The sequence below is a fragment of the Excalfactoria chinensis genome, chromosome 21 (genome assembly GCF_039878825.1).
Source record: "Excalfactoria chinensis isolate bCotChi1 chromosome 21, bCotChi1.hap2, whole genome shotgun sequence".
Classification (NCBI taxonomy): domain Eukaryota; kingdom Metazoa; phylum Chordata; class Aves; order Galliformes; family Phasianidae; genus Excalfactoria; species Excalfactoria chinensis.
In genome coordinates this window covers 818,994-841,045 of record NC_092845.1, presented here as the reverse complement: position 1 = coordinate 841,045, position 22,052 = coordinate 818,994, and the positions used below count along the sequence as shown (strand labels likewise).

At 48.4% G+C, this 22,052-nt stretch overlaps 2 protein-coding genes across 3 annotated transcripts; both read right to left on the bottom strand.

Moving 5' to 3' along the window:
* Positions 1-79: 79 nt before the first annotated feature.
* SLC37A4 (solute carrier family 37 member 4) lies at positions 80-7,602 on the bottom strand. 2 transcript variants are annotated; one of them, XM_072354801.1, is made up of 9 exons: positions 7,332-7,602; positions 7,023-7,255; positions 5,929-6,172; positions 4,799-4,957; positions 4,379-4,464; positions 3,545-3,658; positions 2,934-2,999; positions 1,800-1,938; positions 80-1,535 (listed from the first exon to the last, which is right to left on the bottom strand). In XM_072354801.1, exons 1-9 carry the CDS (start codon positions 7,471-7,473, stop codon positions 1,369-1,371), a joined length of 1,350 nt encoding a protein of 449 aa, XP_072210902.1. In that variant the 5' UTR covers positions 7,474-7,602; the 3' UTR covers positions 80-1,368. The 2 variants fall into 2 exon arrangements, with proteins under 2 accessions (XP_072210902.1, XP_072210903.1); XM_072354802.1 differs by lacking the exon at positions 2,934-2,999.
* Positions 7,603-8,079: 477 nt separating this feature from the next.
* On the bottom strand, positions 8,080-21,741 carry HYOU1 (hypoxia up-regulated 1). The gene is made up of 24 exons (XM_072354894.1): positions 21,622-21,741; positions 21,348-21,441; positions 20,060-20,138; positions 19,770-19,924; positions 19,598-19,674; positions 19,293-19,474; positions 18,582-18,697; positions 17,624-17,807; positions 17,270-17,404; positions 16,284-16,366; positions 16,052-16,184; positions 15,536-15,723; positions 15,197-15,335; positions 15,042-15,102; positions 14,222-14,304; positions 13,402-13,596; positions 12,800-12,996; positions 12,125-12,212; positions 11,442-11,564; positions 10,983-11,116; positions 10,534-10,618; positions 9,871-10,123; positions 9,129-9,212; positions 8,080-8,683 (listed from the first exon to the last, which is right to left on the bottom strand). The coding sequence occupies exons 1-24, from the start codon at positions 21,719-21,721 to the stop codon at positions 8,622-8,624; spliced, it is 3,030 nt and encodes a 1,009-aa protein (XP_072210995.1). The 5' UTR covers positions 21,722-21,741; the 3' UTR covers positions 8,080-8,621.
* Positions 21,742-22,052: the final 311 nt, after the last annotated feature.

Here is a 22,052-nt window from a genome sequence, read left to right as displayed (position 1 = left end):
TACACCAATAGCAGCCCACGAGGATGAGGGGTTGGGACAGTTCTTTCACCGTTCTCCTCAAGACAACCAGGACCCTACAGACACTGCTCCATTTTTATTTCACAGATAGTACAAGATAGAATTAAGTACAAAATGTCATTTACTTCCATTACTTTAATTAAGGCTGACCATCTACTCTTGCAACCAAGCTGCTCAGTAAAGTACCTGGGATTCTTCATGAGTTGAACTCTCCTCTTCCAGGATCCAAAAGCAATAAATCCCTCTGGGGAAAACGTGAGGATATTCAACAAAATAATGACCAAAAACCTGAGTCTATTTATTGCCAAGAGTGGTGGGTTAGTGCTCAGTGCTGCCCGCTGTCAGCGGTTGCCCTGCTCCAGTTTTCTCTGAGATAGACCAGAGCTGTAAGAGATGCAGTTTTGGCTGAAAACATTCTAGACTTTGAATGGCAGAATACAACCCAATGCCAGGAATACAAGCTTTCATAAAACCTAGCTGCAGAAGATGGCAGTGGCAACTGCTTCTGCAATACCTCCTGCTCAGTTTTCCTAGCTGATCTGCAGAGCGTGCACTGCGAGCTGAGCTGGCAGCAGCTGCCTACCTTGCAAATCATTAACATCATAGACAGGAATCACGCTGGGCACGATCAGTTAACAGAAGGAGCTTCTCTAAATGCTTTTCCCTGAAGTACTGAGAGTTTTCTTGGAAACCTGCCTATTTCTAAGAGGCTGTGGAGAGCCACATCACAGCCACAACACATCAGTGTTCCACTTGTCCAGAACATAACAGTACTATATAAAAACCAATCCAGGGTAAAATGAAGCGACAGTGCTCTCAAATCAGTTGTGGTGCTGTGCTGTAATAATCATTATTCACTGTTCTGTCACAGTTCAAGGGCAGAGACAGCAGGGAGCTCTGGCCTAAGTCAACTAAGACAGCTGCATTTACAGCAGCTGCAAGAGATGAATGAACGCGGCAAAAGTGCAAGTCGGTGCTCCTAACAACGAGGCTAAAAGGACAGTTAATGGCTGGGAACAACGAAATGTGACAGCACCCGAAGCCAGTTATTGTACAGCACTTTTAGCTTAGTACCTCAGGCTGTGAGAACCACTTGCTTCGCCAACAGTGCTGTAGAAAGGAGGCACAGTGAAACCACTGCGCGTGTAAACCAGCTGAATTATCACATCTCAAGGGAAAAAGCCATCAGTAGCAGGAACCTTGTGTCTTCAGGAACGTGAAAATGAATGAGAAACTGAGGATGTTTATCTAGGTTGCAGCAACAGGTAAACTCACTCTTAGGCCAGTTAAATAAAAACCAAGTATCATTCATTTGTCTCAGTGCAGGAGCATCCTTTTCACCCAGCATCCTCAGTCAGCTTTCCTGGGAATCCTCCCCATCTTGGTGCGGATGTTCCGCAGTAAGAAGAAAGCCACGGTGCAAACAGCACAGGTGATTTCAGCCACCCAGAAGGCTGTGGCCCAGCTGTAGTACTTGGCAATGGTACTGAAGGGCAGTCCAGCCAGAAATCCCCCAACTGTAAGAAAAACAAACAAAGCTGGCAACACTTGAACTTCTCACTTTCGCTTGGTTTTAGCTGCTTGTTAATAGCTGTTGTTTGAGCTTAAAGCACATGACAACAACTTGTCAGTACATCAGGAAACGTCTCTGGGACTTCCAACTAATATGTCTGCTCGATAGATGTCTTCCCACGATCACTAAGTGGGCACTGAAGGGTCATGCCATCCCTCACCAATAACACAAGCAGCAGCCACACTCTGGGAAGGGGGACATTACTCACCATTGGCCATCAGAGCCACGATAGCGTGGGAGGTGCCACAGAGGTTGGCAGGGGCACTTTCGTTGGCTATAACCCCAAAGAGGGCAATGGGCCCATATGAGGAAAACCCAAACACAGCTCCCAGAGTCAGGATCCACAGCTGTCAAAACAAGCGAGATGAGCAATGAGACCTTTGTGTTTTGCCGCTGTCAAGTCAGCAGCTGCATAGGTGCACAGTATGAGGAAGAGGCTTTGACATATTCTGGCTGACATTGATTCCTTTATCTGCAGACAGAAGAGCTCAAGCCTGAGACCAGCTGCGTCTCCAACACACCAGCTAGCAAGGGTGAGCTTCCCACTGTCCTGCAGGTCAGCCCTATACTGTGTACACACGACGAGCCCCATTCTGTAAGGAAGAACCAGCAGACAGATGGGCAATGGGCCTGAGAAATGACAGAGAGCTGCAACTCAGATCAACTCTAAAAATGGTTCTGGGGATACCTGACTAAAAAAGCCATTCTCAGCTCAGATGCAAGCAATGGATCAGATAGTGATAAAGACCATCTGATAACGTCTCTGTCACTAAACAGAAACAACAGAATCAAAACAACAACAAAAGCCCAACGTGTTCAGTTTGGTGTTAGCAAACACTCTGAACAATTCAGAACCAGGTAAATCTAATTGCTTATGGGAAGGCAACAAAGGGCAAGTAACTGTCCAGTCTCCAGTTTGCAGCATGCTTTGTGAACAATAAACACTGGCCCAACATGCTCAGGAGGGAGTTAAGTACCATCGCCATCTTCCAGGTGGGAACAGAAACAAAGAGTTAGGAAAGAACTTGCCAAAGTTACATGGAAAGGATCATTCCTTCTGAACACACGCACAAAACCCCCTAAAGGAACTAAATTTCACCCAGTGAGCAAATATCCTCAGAGCTTCTTATATAAAACTTGGGAGTTTTGCATTCAGACTTTTTACAGTCAGTTAGTGTTATCAAATGGTTATAAGAAAAGGTTTCTCTTACAAGACTTACAGTAATCTTCTCAATGCCCTGGTTCTAAGGTCTGTAGTGCTAACCAACCTTGCAGGATTGGAAAAAAGCAGATCAGTGAAAGCAGAAACAGGCAGAGGGAGAAAGAAATGCAAGGCAGAAACCTCGTGTTCTTTTAGGCCTGTAAGATCAGCAAGAGGTTGGAAGGCTACAGTCCAGAAGTGATTTTCCTGGAGAAGAAAAGAGTAAGATGGAGAGAAAACATTTCAGCTATTTAGCAATCACAGTGTGAGATTCAGGTCAGATTTATGCTTAGAAAACCTGCTTTAATGCTGAGAATCACTGAATCTGACAGACACCTACTGCAAAACCACATTCATCACTGCTAGGCAGAACCCCGTGCCTAGGATGACTACAGACTGCGATCAGTTTTCACACTGAAGCTCCAAAGCTGCATTTACCAAATGCTGTACTAAACTCCTTGCAGACCAACTGTCAGCAGAAGTGCCCTATGTTTCTCTGCACGGGCAGTTCTTCAGATAGCAAAATGTAATGACATTACACTGACAAAAATGGCCTAAAGTTATCTTTCCTCTTGGTTTACACCTCTCATCCATCACCACCTATAGGAACATTTTCACTTGATCAGCCTTCCAACACACACCACCCAACCCTCCCATCCCACTGCATTTGTGTGGCTCCCCCTCAAGCCACAGAGAGGCAACCCTCCCACACCTACATGCTGCACATAACCAACTGTCTGAGCATGGATTACCTTGGGAGAGTCGCCTGTGACTGTCACCCGGAAAAGGAACATGGAGACACACATCCCTGCCATCATGGTAAGGAGCAGCGTGTGCCGAGGGTTCCCGTAGTTTGACAGACCGACCTGTAACACAGCCAGGAAAAACGAAGGTGAGAGCCTGCAAGGATTCCTTCCAGTTTGAATTCAGCGATGAATGCCATCCTCGCAGCCCTGTCAGAAACATGGGCGCTGCATCAAAGCACATCTTTTAGCAAGGCTTCTGGCTTTGAAGGAGAACCCAGTGAGTTTTAATTGTCTTCTGGCTGGAAAAAAAAAAGATTATCAACTACCACATGTCTTTCAACACTGCAATTTAGAAAGCACAAAGCAGAGCTGAGAACGGGCCTGTTTCTTGCAGCTGTGTCCTGCAGAGGCAACACCAGCCTGACTGTACCCACTGAGCACCTCTGTTACGCTGTTGAGATGGGCTGCGTGCCTCCAAACTACCTCTGTGTGAAGGGAAAGAGAGCAGCTAACCAGGAATGGTCCGGTTTTTAGGAGTCCCATTTCAAAGCAGGGTCATTCAGACACAGCTGCACCCAGAAGAGCTTGGGAAGGCAGAAGGAGACATGATACTGAGTATTCTCTAGCACAAAGCAGCAATGCTCTGACTGTGTTCTGAGTATCCTGAATCTCCAGAACAACATAAATGTGTGCACAAGGAGAGTGCAGGTCTGTGAGCACCAAAGCAGGTACTACAGGAGAAAAGATACCTTTAAGCACTGCCCAAAGAAGCGAAGAACAGAATTCAGAAGCAGCTCACGGTGCAGCTATGCTAACTGCCCAGCACATCTGCATACTTACTTTTGCTACTGCTCTGTCAGAAAGGTACCCAGCAGCAATGCTTCCCACCAGGCCCCCAATCTCCAAGGCACTCATGTAGGAACTACCTAGAACAGAGTTGAGCAAACAACAGTCCATCAGCTGTGGGTGATGCGCTTTAGACCGAGCTCAGTGCTGCCAGCTTACTGCGAGCTTCAAGCAGCACTGCTGGATGGGATCCACCAGCTCATTGCTGTGCAGGAACACCACCGCCTGCCGGGAGGGCACAGGACAGCACTGAGCCACTCAGCACATGCAGTAACCGTATCAGCAACTTACTGCAAAACCTGTGTGCATCAAAGCAGGCAGGTGTGCCTGGCTTCTCTTGCTGCACCCAGCTGAGCTCTGCAACACCTCTCAAACTACAGCCACAACATCTTTGTGCCCAGCTTTGAATCTTACCCACAAGCACGGACTGTCCCCTCTCCTGGATGAGGAAGAGCTGTCCCCAGTCAGTACAGCAGGTTTTCACACCAAACACCACCAGGTAGCCTGTAGAGAGCACCCAAAGGTACGGCGAGAGGAGCAGCTCTGCCAAAGTGCTGTTGTCACTGGGGGAACCTGCAAGGGAGATGAGGAGCACAGTGTTATCGTGGCTTGAGCACTGCCACAGAACCACAGCAAATGGAAAGCCATCAGAGGAGGATTTGTGTATAAGGACACCCTCACAGGGGAAGATATTCATCCAGAGATGCAATCATCCAGGTTGTACCTCAGTCTTTGCATCTTACAGACACACCAGATGATGGATGAGTTTCCATTAGCCTTTAAAATTCGACAGCAAACCTATGTTGCAATTCTCCTCTGCCTCTTCTGCTTTCAGAGAAGCATCACACTCAGTGGTTTGAACAAACATTTACTAACCAGATGTCCTAGTTAGGACAGAAAACACTGAGCAGAGTCCACCACAAGGCAGGGGTCAGGAGAACCGTGGAGGGGTGAGGGGAGAGCTGCCTGTCCTCTGCAGCAGGGAGGGGAGGGGGGGGGGGGGGGGAAAGCTTAAGGATTCACTTCCTGCTGCTGCACTTTTCCCTCTCCATTCCCCCCTGGGAGGCTCAGTCACAATCTATAGAAACCAAGGGCGGTTAATACAGACTGGGAGATGAAACAACAACAACATGCATGGACTAAGGAACAGAACTGCAGTGGTGGCCAGGCCTTCCCTCTGCTCTGCTGCATGTCGCTTCCACAGACTCAGAAATATCAGCCCCCATCTGCATGCAGCTTGGTGTATGATCTCTATATGTGTGTGTGTTTCAGCTATAAGCCCTATTGTTTCATATACTTACCTGTAAAATAAAGCACACACACATATATACGCATAGATGTATGATTTTAAAGTAACACACAACAGCTTGGTTCCTAGCGGAATAAAGCTGCTGAAAGCATCCCTTTAAACATATCCTGCAGTTATGGGGATAAGAAAGGACTGAGAGCTCTGTCCACCAAGAGTGACATGCATGGACCAGAACACACAGGAGGCACCGCAGCATCTCACACGCTGCCCGCTTACAGCTGGATCTATTGCTCACCTTTCTTCGCCTTCTTGGTTCCTTGGTCAATGTTGGGCAGCCCAACATCCGCTGGCTCATTTTTAATCAGGACAAGGCAAACAAAAGAGACAATCACGCAGATGAAGCCAGAGAAGGACAAAGTCATGCGCCAATCGTAGTTCAGAGACACGAGAGCAGCCACAATGGGGCCTAAACCTCCAGCCAAGTTCATGCTTGTAGACAGGATTGCCCACCAAGTCCCAAACTGGGAAGGCTCAAACCACTGCGCAACAAGAAAAACGGCGTAAGGGCTGTGAAAGAAGAAGGTGATGTTGTACCTGAAAAGCCTCGATACAAGCCTGAGCGTTCCGGGCAACCTGAGCACAGCTCTAGAAGCCCAGATGAAGTGGGAGCCTCTCCTCTCGACCCTGAGCATGTCGTTAACTCCAAATGTTACGTGAGTGTCAGTCAGAGGAGCCTGACAGGTGTTTGTACCACGAGCCAGCTGGGGACTATTTCCATTTACAGACGATGAAACTGAGCCATGGGATGGGAAAGGCAGATCTGTGCAGCTCTGTGTACTCACTGGATTGGAGCAGCGTCCTCCGGGAAACATCTGCTGGCACCGCAGTGTGAGCAGTAAGGGGAGAGCTGCGGGGTATCTTTAGGACTCGCTGCTGCAGCAAGATCCGCGCTAACACCAGGAAGAACTTTGCTGTCAGAGTGACAGAGCCCCGGCACAGCCTGCCCGGAGAGCTGGGGGAGCCTCCTACGGCGGGGATACTGAAGACCCATGTGGAAGCCCACCTGGCTGATCCCTCCCAGCCCCAGCGGTTCTGGGCACCACCGGCTGTTCCCCATCAGGCGCTCAGAGCCGGCTGGGTGTCGGGGACACGAGAACGGCCGCAGGCTCCGCTCGGAACGTCTTCAGAACGCGGCACGTGGATGACGGTCGCCGCTCGGAGCAGCGCACGCACAGCCCGCTCCGACAGCTCTCCTCTCCTCCTGCCCAGCCTCCGGCACCGGGAGTTGGACGCCGCACCGAACGGACCGGCGGCCGCTCAGCCCGTTTCCCACCGCGCTTCTGGATCGGACGCTTCGCAGCGCTCCCCGCCCGGCCGACCCGCACTCACCTTCCGCAGCACCTTCCCGCACGGCGGCCAGCCCAGCCCCTGCGCCAGCCCGTTCAGGAACCACAGCGCGGCGAAGGCGCCCACGGAGCCGCTCCACGAGAACAGCACGTTGACGGCCCCGACCAGCAGCAGCCCGGCGGCGAACAGCCAGCGTGCGGACAGCCGGTCGGACAGCACGCCGCTCACGAACTTGCTGATGGCGTATGCGGCGGACTGGCTGCTGGTGATCAGCCCTGCGGCGGGACGGCTCGGGGTCAGCGGCGGCTCCCGCAGGCCGGCACGCAGCGCTCCCCGCGCGGCCGCACTCACCCAGGTCGTCTTTGTCCAGCGGCACCTCGGCCATGACGGCGGGCATCACGAACGAGAAGGTCTTGCGGTTGAAGTAGTACAGCGTGTACCCCACGAACATGGCCGTGAAGATGACCGCCCGGTACCGCCCGTATCCGCCCATCGCGCCGCGCTCCTTCGGGGCCGCCGGGGCGAGCCGAGAGCGGAGCGGGGAGAAGGAGCGTCCAGCAGCACGGCCGGCACCGCGCAGCACCGACAACGACCGGCGATCGCGGCCGACCCCGGCCGAACCGCCCCGCCCCGCGCGGAAGTCCCGCCCCCCCCGCATCCTCCATTGGGCGCCGCTCCCCCCCCGCCCTCACTCCGTTCCGTTCCGCTCGGCATGGCGCTGCCGAAGGTCGCGGTGCGGCCCTTCCCTTCCATTCCGTTCCACTCCATTCCCTTCCCTTCCCCCCGGCACGCTGTAACTTCCAAAGCAAACAGATCTTGTTCTGAAGAGCCGGGCAGGAAGCGTCGCTTTAATTTGTGCGGCGGAGGCCAACGGAGCACAGCACGGGATGCGCAGCGACACGAAGGGACCCCCGGGGCGCACCGAGCAGTGCGGGCACACCGACACCGAGGGAGCAGAGGGGCGGTCCGGTTCGGCCCGCGGTCCGACGCAGGGGTTGGTCGGTCTGACTGCCGTCCTCCTTTCTGCTGTCGTTCCTGCAGCTGCTGAACTTTTCGCTTGAGGAAACTAAAGGCTCAAGGAACACTTTTCAGACCGTGCTACAGAGCGTGGATAGAAATGGTTTTAATTGCAGTCTGTGGAAATAGACACATCTCAGCCTCATCTGCCTCCCCGCTCCTGTTCCCCTGCCCCATGAACCCAAAGAACGACCCCCCCCCCAATCAAACCACACTCTTTAAGTTAAAGGTCCGGGCTGCGCTGACACCAGCCCAGCAACAGCTTCCCATTAACCCCACTGCTCTCCTGCAGCTGAGCTGAGGCTGACTGCACACATCCCAACTTACTTCCTAAGGCTTCTTAACTCACTTCCTCCTTACAGCAGAGTCACGGCGGTGACTTCGGTACTCAAACAATTCCTGCCACCTCCAAACAGGTAACAAAACAAACAAACAAACCCAAATTCACTAAGTTAGTAGCGGCAAAATCCCCGGAAAGAAGAAAATGTACATCTCTATCCCATTGTGTTTTCAGACTGTTTGTCGTGTTCCATTTACATCATAACTAACCCAGTCCGTTATAAAAACAAGAAGGTAACGATGAAATAAATAGATGTTGGCAGCAGAGGGACTTGCAGGGGGGTGTTACAACTCATCATTTTTCCTGCTTTCTCCTCCAGCTTCTGCTTTCTTCTCTTTGTTGGACCCTGGGTAATGAAGTTAAACGTCGTTACACGCTGTAACAGCAGCACACAGTGCAGTATCAAAAGTCACTGATAGTCATTAACCATTCCATTCAACTTTTGATCTGTGGTACATAAGCCAAGGGAATGCTTCCACAACTGGTATTCAGCTGCAGAGAGATCAACACATCACCACCCCCTGCCCCCGCCTGTTGAAAACTTTGACAAAGACAAGCTTACAGCAAAGGGGCTGGCTATAAACTGCTATAAACCGCTGTCACAAAGGCATAAATCAGCTTCTGCACTGAACACTGAAAACTCAGAACAGAAAGGAACCGAAGATTTTCATCTGAACTACTCCATAACCTGGAGTCCCACCACATCACTACCTCCTACATCTAAAACATGACACATAAAACCTGCACTCACAGCCCCCCCCAGTTCCAGACCACAGCTCAAACATACTGACCGGAGTCTGATCCAGGCTCATCACCTATCTGTACTTTCTCAGCCGCTGGGGGTTCCTTGGCTGGACTGATATCCTCAGGTTTCTCTGTATTTCAAGCAGAAAGAAACAGCAGAGAAGTGAAACTACAGAGATTAGAGGCGAGGAGATGAGGTGACCAGCGGTGGTATCTCAGCAGGTCACTGCAGTACTTCACTCTGGCAGTGAATCTCTATGACAATCAGAAGATAAGAGAACTGCACCTTCTCACTGCCTCTGTCTGCCAGGCTTTAAGTCTCTAGAAGCCCTGGAGACCCACCTACTGCACACACCAGCTGCCTTAGGGGCTGTGACTACAAGCAGACTGTCTTATGCAAGAGGAACTGTGCTGAGAAGCAGCAGTCCATATCTAAGAGCAACAGAACGCTCAGAATTTGAGGATCTCAAAAACTTAAGAAAACACCAAGTCTTGATGGTGATGATGATTTTTTTAATGAGCATTCCCTAAGCTACACAGCTCTCTCTATTCCATCTATCTATTCCTTGACACAACTGTGAATACTTGTTCTAGACATCCAGAAAGCAGCTGACAGCTTATCTTTCTTATAGAGGATATAGCCAGCACACCCTAGGAAATACAGGGTTTCAGATGGGAACTAGGAGGATCATTTGATCCTTCATCTAACTCATTTTCATCTGCCTTTAATGAGTGTTACTGTATGGTAATTGTGTAATACTTAGGCCATAGTCCCCAACTGCTCCTTACCTTCTTGCTTCCCCTCCGTGGGAGGGATATTGCTCTCACTCTCAGAGGTCGCTGTAGCATTCTTGCCTGAATCAGATTTTGTGTCGTTCTTCTCCTTTTTGGGTTTTGGTTTTGCAAACTTGGCCTTGTTCAGAAGATACTGCACTTCCCTGTCCAGGCCTGCTATCTTGAGCTCTATATCTTTGGACAGCAGGACAGGTTTCTCAGCAGGGGACAGTTTATTCTGTTCTGCCAGTGTTTCATTTTTCCATACCTGTGGGATGGGAAAAGTAATCTTTGGATATTTCTTAGTTCCAGGAATCACTCTATATCACACCACCTCAAAGTCCATTGCTCCTGAGCCTTCTAATATCGCTCAGGGTAACACTGCTCCTTTCAACTAGTTTTAGTTACCCAGACAGAAGGCAAAAAGAAACTCTCAGAACCCAGTGGAGAACTACATGTAGCCAGATGATGGGCTGTGCCACCACACCTGGAGATAACTGTCTGCATGCAGACAAAAGCTATTATGCCCCACAATATGTTCAGTGAGAACACTGAAACACACAAGAAGGTTTCTGGTACCACTGAAACAGGACTGTTCCCCAACCTGGAGTGAAAGCACACTGTTACTTAGAACGAACAGCACAACCCAACCAGCCCCATCACTGCCTCCCTCATTACCATTGTTTCGTTGATTGCTTTTTCCAGTGTGCCCAGTTCCACTTCTGTGAATATCTGGTCAGACTCCGGGATCATTCGGGCTCCCCTTAAAGTTAAGAAGAAGGTTTTATTGTCTTTAGCCAAACAGACCACAAACAGACAGCGCTAGAAATGGGAAACAAGGCCAGCAAACAGAGCCATCACAACAGGGTGAGGCCATAGGGACAAAGAACAAAAACCCTGCTTTGAAGTGCTGCATATAGCACTGGACGCTTCTCTTTCCATTTCAAACAGGGTTTGCAAGCTTCTGTTAATACAGCCTGCAGAACTAAGCCCCAGGGAAGCGGAATTTTGGCCAAATCTCCTCACAGGCATCAGTGACTTTCAGAAAACATTTCATCTGGTCGCATTCTGTGTGCGTCTCTTAAAGTATCAGCTGCACAGCTCTGCTTCCTAGCAGCTTGTCTTACTTGAGAAAGATGTTTGAGTGGTTAAGCAGACTCTCCAGGGCAGCCAGCCGTTCTGGCCACTTCCTCCTTTCCTCGACACGGAAGAAGAGGTTCCTACAGAGCTTCTTCAGCTCTGCAAGCTTGTCTTTCAGCTCCTGTAAATGGAGGAGAGCAGGAAGGAGAAAATTAGCTTGCACAGTGCCAACTCTGGAAGTTACAACTACAGTTGTGTTGTTCTCTATCAAGTACACTATTTCCATATAGTAAAAATATGTTAAATCAACAGGCTACTGATGAGGCTGCTCAGAATAATTCATGAAGCTATGACTGGAAGAACTAATACAAGTTATCTCCATGCATAATGCAGTGAGGAAGCAAGACGTTTTCAAGAACTAGATTAGAAAGGATCAAGTTGGATCTATCAGCCCACGTGGTTATTTCTATGTCAGTTGTAGCAGACTGGTATCCTAGCTGCAATACCTTTGTTGCAGCTGCATAGCCTTCCTCCTCCATCCAGTTTGAAGCTTCACTAAGCTTTTTGGATATTTCTTCTCTCTCCTGCTCTGTTGAGACAAACAGGAACTCTTCTTGGTAAAGCTTGTCCTGTAAGGAACAAAGCAAAGATGTCCTTTAAATACAACTGACCATGGAAGGAAAAACAGCCACGTCACCTGCTTCTAATTGTACTGGACCCTGATCTACAAGAGTGCTGCATTTACTGACTAGAGATTCTCCTTCAAGCCTCCCAAATCTGAGCTCCTGCTCAAAGCATTACAAGGTGCAGGATGGACATACAGGAGGGTTGGGCAGGCAGTGGGGGTTGTCAGATACATGATAAGGCTGTTGCTATTTGCCCCTTTTGTACAACAGTCCTTGAGAAGCTGTAGCTTCTTTCCAGCCTGAGTGCAACTGATCCAAAACACAGATACAAGCACACACAGGAGATACTGGAGACCCAAATTTAACATGTTGGAAACACTTAAGTGAAGTCATCATTCTGTGCTGAAGAAACCTCTCAGCTCTGTGTGTTCAGTAGGCCTATTGTTAGCAGAGAAAGCAACTGAAGGAAGAGAGCTGAGCTCTTCTAATCAGTTCAGAGAAGATCCAAATCAGCCACTTCTACCAATATTCCAGAAATTCCCATTCCTACATATTCCTCTTACCTGGGTCTCAAAAATGAACGACTCCAAGCTGTTGGCTGATTTTTCTCTTTCCTGTTTCTCCAGATCTCTGACTGTCAAATCTTGGAGCCTAGCAAGTGAACAGGGCAGAAATTGAAGGCAGCAAGTACTTTTAGCTGAGTACAATATCATACACAGCTGCACCATGTGAGCGATTCCCACTCCTTCAATCCCCCATTTCTAGGAGAAGGTGACAGTGGAAAAATAATAAAGAGCAGAGAACTCTAAGTCCAACTCTTTACCAAACTCAGAGCACTGACTACTTAAAATCAGAAATGCGTCTCTGGCTGCAGCAATTTCCTCTACCTCTGAGATCTGTTAGATTGAGAGCCACCTATAGGCAGATTGCTGCAGTGCCAGAACACCAACAACAAAGTTACCAACACCTACTTAAAAGGTATTTTCCTCTGGTTCACCTCAAGCAGTTGCCAAAGACACAAAGCTAATCCAAAACCAGATGGCTGCTTCAGGCTATGAAACCCAATTTTCACTCAAAGCACATAAGTTTAAGGGAGTAGAAAAGGTCCAACTCTTGCAGAGGGAACAGAATTCAGGGAAAATCTTTTTTTTTTTTTAAAGCCTTCCCTTTGTCTGGTCCCACAGCAACTCACTTCCTTCACTGAGAACTTCAACCAAAGAGAGCCATTTAAAACATACTTTTTCATTGAGCTCTTCAGTTCATCCTCCAGCAGGTCAGGCACATCATTTACATCCAGTTCCATCGTGATCTCATGGACAACTTTCTGCTTCTTGGGTGCTTTGATCTTTTTCTCTTCCTCTGCTTTGGCAGCATCTGCACCAGAACTTTTGGAAAGCTCTTCCTCTTTCACAGTTTCTCTCTCTTCTTTGGGATCCTATAACAGACAGAATGAATTTTCAGTCAAGGGGACAGATTCGCATTGTATTCCAAATAGTCTGAAGGACGTTTTAATGCAGCTGAATCTGAAGAACCTGGATACTCAAGACTGGTCAATAAAACTTGGGCATTTCTGCATGACAAAACTGGAACGGTGTGGAATTTTGTATGCAGTGAAGACACTGTCCTTTATCCTTTCTGAGTGTTCAAAGAGAGGCTTGTGTAGAAGGGAGAAAACACATTGACTGCAACTGGAGACAAACCAACTTTTTGCAAGGCAGAACATTAGCAGGGAAAGAAGAATGCCATGGAACATTTCAAGACTGTAAGAACTGTATTTGCTATTTTACATACTACACAAACACCACAAATCTCACTCCCATTCCTTCAAAACGATGCTCACCTGAGCCTCTGATTTCTCGCCTTCTTTGTTTTTCTGAGACTCTTCTTTAGGAGGGACAGCCTCTGCCTGATCTGGAGGTGGTGACTGCTGTTTCTCCCCTCCTTGCTCTTCACCAGCATCTTCTGCACTACTCTTCTGGCCTTGTTTCACCCCCTGCTCTTCTTTAGCTGCTTCTGCTAGGCTTTCTTCTTCTTCCTGGTGAGCAAGGGCAAGTAAAGGGGAAACCAAGAGAGTGTTTTTTAAGTAGAAATTCCATGCAGATGTTTCACAGAACAGAAACTTCTCTGCATAAACAAAGCATCCACAGTGACTGCAGTCATTGGTGAGGGAATGCTCTAGGTGGGCCAGAGCCAGAATACAGATAAACAGATAATGCAGTGTAAGACGTGCTTCCACAGCACAGAACTCTCATCTCACTGGAAGGAAACTGGATCAGTACAGCCAGAGTAACTACAGTTGTGCTCATGTGGCCCATTAGGATGCAAGGAGCCTGGTAGACCTGCACTAACAATGCACAGGCAGAAACATATTTGTATGCCACCAGAACAGTTTAGAAATGAGAGACTTTTACAGAAACAAATTCTTTCAAGTTAGTCCACCATTTCTGGACTTGCCAGCAAAAAAACCCACATGTTTCTTTAAATGCACGCCACACCAAAATTGGAAGAATACTACACTTCCTGAAAAATACAGATGTATCGATGCTCTGCCAGTTACCCTTAATCCTGCTCACATGAATTGCTGCCTCTTTAGCAGCTGCAGAAAGACCTAGGGGCTCCCCAGCCCCTAACCATCAGGGCGCTTAGCCCAGGTGACTCACCTGCACCGAGTCTGTCAGGTTCTCTCCAGTCTCTGGTGTATGGCCACCACCCCCAAACAGGCTTGAGATGGTGTTACCAAGTTCTGTCAACAGGAGACAAAAATTGCTGAATATAGTGGTTCCAAAGGAGGATGACAGCCATCTTCAGCACTCAATTCTCCTCCCAGTTGTGATCACCACCAAGGAGCTTCCCAACTGCTTTGCTATATACACCACAGAAGCTCACTCTTTCCTGACTTAATTTTGTGGTTTTGTATGCTCAATGAAGTTGGACCTCCACCTCTGCAGGAGAATGACCTGGGATTTGTAACTTCAGCTAAAAAGCTCCAAGTTTCAGCCTGTGCTGCATCAGCCCTCCCTGCAGCTCTCCTTCACCCCCAAACATGCACATTTCCAACTTCTCTCTATGTGATAGTTTATGCACTTGCGCTAAAATCTAAGCAGTGCAAAGCAAAGATCAGAGTATCACAAATAGAAGGGAGAGCAACGTAGGGCTGTGAATGCAGGACTTGCTTTCTGAAACAATCAACTGCGGATGAATAAGGAGAGAACACCTATTTTTCAAGTTGCAATGCATGCCAGTCACCATAGGAGCAGATGACATCTCAGACCTCTTTGCAGCACCCAGAAGACACCTGCAAAGGGCTTTTAAGTTTGCTGGAGCTGTACACACAATTGGAGGCTACAGTTAACTCCTTAACTTCCTTCCTCCCCCCCACACACCGTGCTTGCTGTGCTCAGGTAAACAGCATGCTCATAGTAAACCCAGCCACTGCTGGTAAAACAATGGTCAGCATGAGTATCAAAGTGCAGCACTTACTTGTCAGTGTTGACTCCTCCTCCAGCTTGTCTTCCACCAAGGTCTCAAACACAGATTCCACCTTGGAGCAGCGAGTACAGGATTAGTTTTAAGCAGGGACCTTCACCACCATAGACAGGGACAGAACTGGGGAAAACACACAGGGCAGCACTTACCCGGTCAAGACTTAGCACTCCGCTCTCATCCATATTGAAGTGAGCTTTGATGCCTTTGGACTCATAATCCGAGTGCTTCTTAAAACTCTCTCCAACTCCCTTTAGCCTCACGGTGGTGAGATTTAAAGACCCAAAAATTCTGATGATAGAGACAAAGCAGAAAATGATTGAACTTCAGTTGCAGAGCAGCCAATCACTTCTCACACTCACAGTGATGGACAACCACACAGCGTAAGGAACGACAGCTGTTTGGTTTGCTTTTAGATGGCCAGCCCCATCCATAGGCTGGGCACACTGCACCATCATGGAGTTGTCTGCTCAGGTGCTGCCTTAACTCACCGCAAGTCATCCTGGTTCAAGAAAGACAGATCTCCATAGTTGACATAGAACTCAAAGTCATCTGTGTAGCGGTTGAAAGTGATCACTTTACGCTGTGGATAAGGTGCCATGCGTTGGAACAAAATCCTCTTGTTATGCTTTAAACTCTTGGATTTATCATCTTCCTCAACTTCACGAGTAAACTCCACCTGTATCACAAATACAAAATAAGATACCACAACTACAAAGTTCCTTTGTGGCATCTTACATTATAGAGGTTTACAACAGCATTAGGATGTTCTACCTCACATAAATGCTGGGGGATATGTAAATGTTTTTCAACACATATTCCTACTTGTTTGACTTATTGGATAAATGCTTTCCATATTACTGAGTACTCTCTTCTGTTTTAAGATTGTCAGAAAAACCTGCTTAACTTCTTTACCTCCTAAAAAAAATCCAACAGGTCACCTGAGATGTTCCTCCCAGCACCGCCCATTGACCTATACCATGCACCAAAGGTGAACAAAGGATTACCTGGATAGGAAACATGGCTGCGTCTCGAACCATGAAAGGCTTCACCTTAAAGGCTTTGCTCAGAGCAGCTGCCTGATAGACTGCACCCATGGCAGCAGCCTCATCAGCATTGATATTCTTGCCTAGTTCTTCCCTATGAAGTGAAAAGCAAGAGACATGAGCTTTGCAGCCACTGCCACGTGCAGCAGTTTGTCAATAGGAGACATACTAGAAGGGGGCCTCACATACTCACTTGCCCACAGCTTTCAGCAAAACTTCCTGCACTTTGGGGACCCGTGTGGCACCGCCAACTAGAATCACCTGGTCAATTCCATCCTAGGGATTGGAAACAGTCACCTTGTCTTTGAGAAAGCAATTTTGGAGAGCTAAGTTCAGGGTTTCCTTATGCTCCTTCCCTAGTCACCACACACCGATGTGGTGCTTTGAGAGTAATCACGCTACATGCTGCAGTCCCAGTGCAGGTCAGTGCCTGAGAGGTCCCAGACAGACTGACAAGAGCCATGCCAGCAACAGGAATCTGGAATCAGGTCTATCAAAAAGGTTTGATATAGCCACTGCTCAGACACCTGAAACGTGGAACTTTGATCAGAATCAGTTAAACAGACTATACAATACAGAGGACCAATGACTCACAGGGCAAAATGGACCAGAGGAGACAAAACCACGGCCTCTTAAGAGGGGAATCAGTGTGTTGCTCTGAATATCAGAGCCAAATGATGCCCAAGAGCATCCTGGCATGATGAAATGTGAATATTTAATAGTACAATAAGTTTCTTCAAAGGACTGCATCACATTTGGTTCTACTACAGTCAGCAAAAGGGAATGCCCAAAGGAGAGAATTGGACAGCACTAAGACAGTTTCCATGCAATTTTAAGATAAAACTGCGGAAGAGAGACCGGAATCATCATCCCAGACAAAACAGCGAAAGAGCAGCCTTTAAAACCTACACCCCAACAGTACAGATTTAGCAACAGAAACAAATCAACCCTTCAGCTACCTTGTTTCAGGTGGAAAGTGCAGACAGCCATGACAGACTCCCACTTGACAGTGCAAAAAGTAACTTGTGCAGCACCAACACAACTCCCCCTTCTACAACAGCAGGCATCTGTACCTCTTAGCAGCGCTAATGCCTTGCCACAGCCATTGGTGCTTTGATCATGAGACAACAGCTCTATCAACAGAAACCTTCTGACTTCCTAATGCATTCCTACACATACCAGGTTCATCTCTGCGCTGCTCAAAGCCTGCTGCACAGGTCCTGGGACTCGCTGGAACAAGTCAGAGCACAAATCCTCAAATTCTTGCCTTGAGACTTTGGCTTTGAAGTCAATGTCATCCAGCAGCCCCTCAATCTGTAAAGAAAGGTAAGAATTACACTTTCACAGTATTCTACAACCAGAATCTCTGCCTCATTTGCCTAACATGCAAAAACATTCCAGTGCTATTATTGCACCCAGTACGTAACAGCATTCCACCTGAACCCCATAATTGCTATTATGAAAGGATGGAACACAGACATAACAGGCTGCTTCTCTCAAACCCCTGCAAGGGAATTCTGCAACCTGTCCCACCTGTGCCATGTGGTCAACATTTGCACTCAGGACAGTTTTCAGGCGGTTGGCCTCCTTCAGCAGCTTGGCCATGGCCCGGGGATTCTTTCGGACGTCTTTTGAGGGGTGCTGATCATTAAAGAGCTTTGCCAAGTAATCTCGGAGACGAAGCTCCATCTCTAAACCTCCAAGAGTACGGTCATACCTGAGCGAAAAGAAAGAACCAGGATACAATAAGCTAAGGCAGGTTGAAAGCAAACAGACCTCAAGTATTATTTCAGAGCAGAAAGTGGTGAAAGATGCTGATGTACTATCAGCTGTGACTGCAAAAAAAAAAAGGTAACAATTAGCCCCAAAAGAACATATTACATATTAAGAAAAGTAAGATCCACCACCACAGTAGCCACCGAACAACAAACATCATGATGTTTATGGTAAAGGCCTTGTTGCTAAGCACATCAAACAGATGAGAAGCCAAGCGATGACTGTGTCAGGTCCTAGGTATCTCCTCAGAAACAGTACTGTGCTCTAGAGTTCAAATTGCTGAGCTGAATATGTAAAGCAAATTTCCCCTTTCTTATTTGGCAACATTTAACTGCAGTGCATTTTCACTCCTCTCCAGAAGGATATTCCACTTTTTCCGAACTGACATGTTCTACATCTGTAAGATTCTATGAAATGAAATTACACAAAAATGGATTGAAGCTGTTTAGAAAACAGAAAAAAGCGCATCAGTCTGAAATAGGTCAAGTTTCAATATTACCTCCTGGGCTCCTGCAAGTTCTCAGCTACCTTCTGCACAAGACAGCGATATCAGAATGGTTAATAACCTTAACCATCTCACTCTTGTTTCCCACTTTCTTATCCAATTTACCACCCTGAAGTCTCACTGAGAAATTCTGTTTTAGAAGAGACCGTGAAACAAAAGATTTCTTTCCTGAGACCTGCAGGTTTTGTGTGACTCATGTTGAATTCTTACCCAATGCCCTGGATCTGCAACTGAGGCTGGGTTCCCGAGTCCTTAGTTTTCACTGTCTGATAGGTAACAATAGTACAAACGGTGCTTCCAGCTCCCATGTCGTAAAACATGATATTCTGAAAAGAGAAGCTGGGACGGTGAAGCAGAAACACCTAGATATCCCCCATGAAAAAGGAAAGAACCCACAGCTTCCCAAGCTTGATATACACTAAGTTTATCCATTCCCTGGACTGGCTTTACACCATATGACAGAGATGCAGGACTTGTCCTTCAATCAAACTGAGGAGACATTCAGGATCACATCTGATACAAGTAGACAAGAAAGCTTTTTCACTCATTCTGTAAATCAGAAGACAAAGTTTCTTTGAAAGTTTCTTAACTTCAGCAAGATCAACTAGTTCACAGTCAGCCTTCCAAAACCTGATGTTTTTCCCCACCAGGTAACGGGCAAGGAACAAACAGGCTTACAAGATGTGAACTTCTACCCACTTGGCCTTCACCACAGAAGCTGTGTGGCCTCTAAGGCTCTAACCCATTCACAGAGAGTTTAATCTCTTCATCTCATTGATGAACACAGGAAAACAGAGAAAACTAGCTGAACAGCAGGTCTATTTCCTCACTGTTAGGGTATTTTGACTTTTCACTCTGTAGCACTCTCTTCCCTGCATGCACACACTTGTGTGGTACTCTGCATCTCCCAGCTACACCTACCTGTGCAGTGGCATTGATGTCTTTCCTCCTGAAAACCCCATAGTTCAAAGCTACAGCAGTGTTGTCATTGATCAGCTGCAGAACCTTTAAGTCAGCCATGCGAGCAGCGTGCAGCACCGCTCTCCTCTCTGCCTGGTTGAAGTAGGCAGGAACAGTGATCACTGCATCCTTGATGGGCTGCTCTGAAACAGACATGTTGTTCCATTAGAGCAACCACATGCAAATACACAATAACATAACAATGGCTACTCAAGTGCTACAATACACAATGCAGATACTTTAAAAAACAGATAAATCCTTCCAACCTGCAAATTCCTCAGCCAGACCACGTGAATAGTTCAGGACCATACCAAGCATCTCCTCCGGAGAATACTGTAATGCCCTATAAGAAAGGAAGAGAAGTTTGCAAATACAGTCAGCTATGTAAGTCCAACAGCAGAAGTCCTACCCATCAGGAACCCAGAAGCAGTCACTTACTGTGACAGCTTGAAGATAACAGTCTGTCTCTTCTCGTCCTTCATCAGTTCATGCTCTGGGAATCGGGACTGGTACAGTGCCACTTGAGGGTTATCTATTTGCTTACCCAGCAGATCTTGAAAGTATCTGAATGCCACCTTGGGGGTCTTTATAGACTATGGAAAGAAAGGAAATCACCCGACTGCATTTCTTTGGCTTTGCCATTGTCAAACAAACCTCTCTAAAGAGCACGAACATGCATTCTATGTATGTGAATTGCAGCTGGCAGACTAAGTAAGAAGAATTCTTACCATTCCTACCGCACTATCACCAAAGAGACGCTCATTCTCCTTCAAAGCAACAGCTACAGGTGTTTTCCTCCGTGATTCCCTGTACAGGAAGGAAAAAGGTGATACACGTGAACACTCAAAACAGAAATCCCTGTGACAGATGGCAGTGTTTTCAATTCAGGAAGACTACAGCAAGTTGCTCAGATACTACCTACAGAGGAAGATAATCTCCATTAACTCAAAGCACTGCAATAACTCCACTCTTCGAAACTTTCATACTTTCAAACATTCCCTACAAGCTTGACTGAAACACGAACAGAAGTCTTTAAAATTAATGAAGCTGTGGGGGGCAGATCAGTGTGTTTCCCACAGCAAGAGAGAACTTAAGAATGGATGTATCATTTCTGCTACAAATCCAGCATGAAAGCTCTGGGATGAGTATTTCACTACAACAACTACTAAACAGTTCAAAGTTGTCCACTAAGCTCACGAATACCTTTGCATGCCACCCATTTCTGAATGCCTTGTAACATGTCAGCAGTCCTCTAACAAAGCTACAAGAAAACAGCTTGCCCTGAAGAGCAAAGACCCACAAGCCATTTCCAGGAACATGCTACTTCATAATTGGACAAAACTTGCTTTACTTTTGCTTTCTTCCACCAGTGAGCAAAGCAAGCCAGCTTCTGCCAATGCCTGCCAAGTTTCAGGATGAAAAATGCACTTATTATCTGTCTGAGCCTAGAATGCTATGAAGCAAGGATGGTCCTGCGTGTCCATCCTCTCCAAGCTGCAGTTTCTCCACTCATTGTTTTGAGGCCTGGAGGTTGTGGTAGCACCCGAGTGAGACGAGGGTTTCATCACTTCACAAGCGACTGTGGGTTGTGGCAGGTGCAGGAAAACAAACCAGCCTTCCTGCTCCCTTATGGAGAAGTGATAATCCAGCTTCTTAACTCTATACACAGAAACACGATCCTACATCCTCTCATGTTTGTGGCACAAGATGTTATTCAGACTGTTCGTTGCTTGCTTTTAACACTTCCCCCCTCACGAAGTGGGACTAAGTACCCCTGAGATAAGCATAAAGGACAAGAGCAGTGCACTCCACAGCCACATCGGGAAGCACAAGCTCTGCAGTCAGGTCACTCTATGTTGGGTGGAAGGGGACGTTTCTCTTCTGATACAGAAACGCAATTATTTGAGCTCCCAAAGTTCCAGTCCCTAAAAAGCCCCACGTGATCAGGACCCCACCAGCTCCGAGCGCCCCCCCACAGCCGGCAGCAGCACGGGGTGCCCGGAGAGCGGCCCTCACTTGTTCAGGACGATTTCCATCGGCACTCCGGGCTTCACAATGGCGATCTTCATGGACTCGCTGCCCATGTCCACGGACATCACGGCCAGCGGCTCTGCGGCACGGCAGGAAACAGACGTGAGCGCTCACCGTGAGGGAAGGGGCGGCTCGGCGCGAAGCACCGCGCGGCCACCACAGAGCGGCCGGGGCTGGTCCGGGCCCGGGGCCGCCTCAGGGCCGCCACCTCCGGAGCGGGGCCCGCCGGCAGCCCCACCATCCCGCCCGCCCCGCGTACCTGCGTGCGGCACGCAGCAGGCGAGCAGCATCCAGCCCAACATCCAGCGCAGCATCCAGCCCAGCGCCCAGCGGGGCGCCCCCGCCATCCTGCTCTCCATCACGGCTCCCGGCCCGCTGCGGCGCCGCGCCGCCCCCCTCCCGCCCGCCTCTGCGCCCGCGGCCCCCGGCCTCGCGCAACCCCCGGCCCGGACGCGGCGCGAGCTCATTGGCGCGGACGGCGACGCCGGGCCCACGCGCCCAATCCCGCCGCCCCGCGCGCTCCCATTGGGCCACGTCGGGAACGGCCGGAAGCCGGCACGCCGGGAGCCGCGCCGCCATTGGCCGGGCACGCCGGGGTGGGCGGAAGTGTGCGTGCCGGCGCCGTACGCACGCGGGAGGCGGCACCTCCGCGGTAAGAAGCGCGGACCGTCCGTCGCCCGCGAGCGCCCC

Coding starts and splice junctions, on each gene's coding strand:
- HYOU1 (XM_072354894.1), bottom strand. CDS start 21,721: ATGGAGAGCAGGATGGCGGGGGCGCCCCGCTGGGCGCTGGGCTGGATG. Junction 18,698..19,292: donor ACATCAATGCCACTGCACAG/GTAGGTGTAGCT, acceptor TTCTCTTTTCAG/AATATCATGTTTTACGACAT. Junction 15,336..15,535: donor TTGAACCAGGATGACTTGCG/GTGAGTTAAGGC, acceptor CTCTATCATCAG/AATTTTTGGGTCTTTAAATC.
- SLC37A4 (XM_072354801.1), bottom strand. CDS start 7,473: ATGGGCGGATACGGGCGGTACCGGGCGGTCATCTTCACGGCCATGTTC. Junction 3,000..3,544: donor TCACAGGCGACTCTCCCAAG/GTAATCCATGCT, acceptor TTTCTTCTCCAG/GAAAATCACTTCTGGACTGT. Junction 1,939..2,933: donor CAGGCCTAAAAGAACACGAG/GTTTCTGCCTTG, acceptor TTGTTTTGACAG/CTGTGGATCCTGACTCTGGG.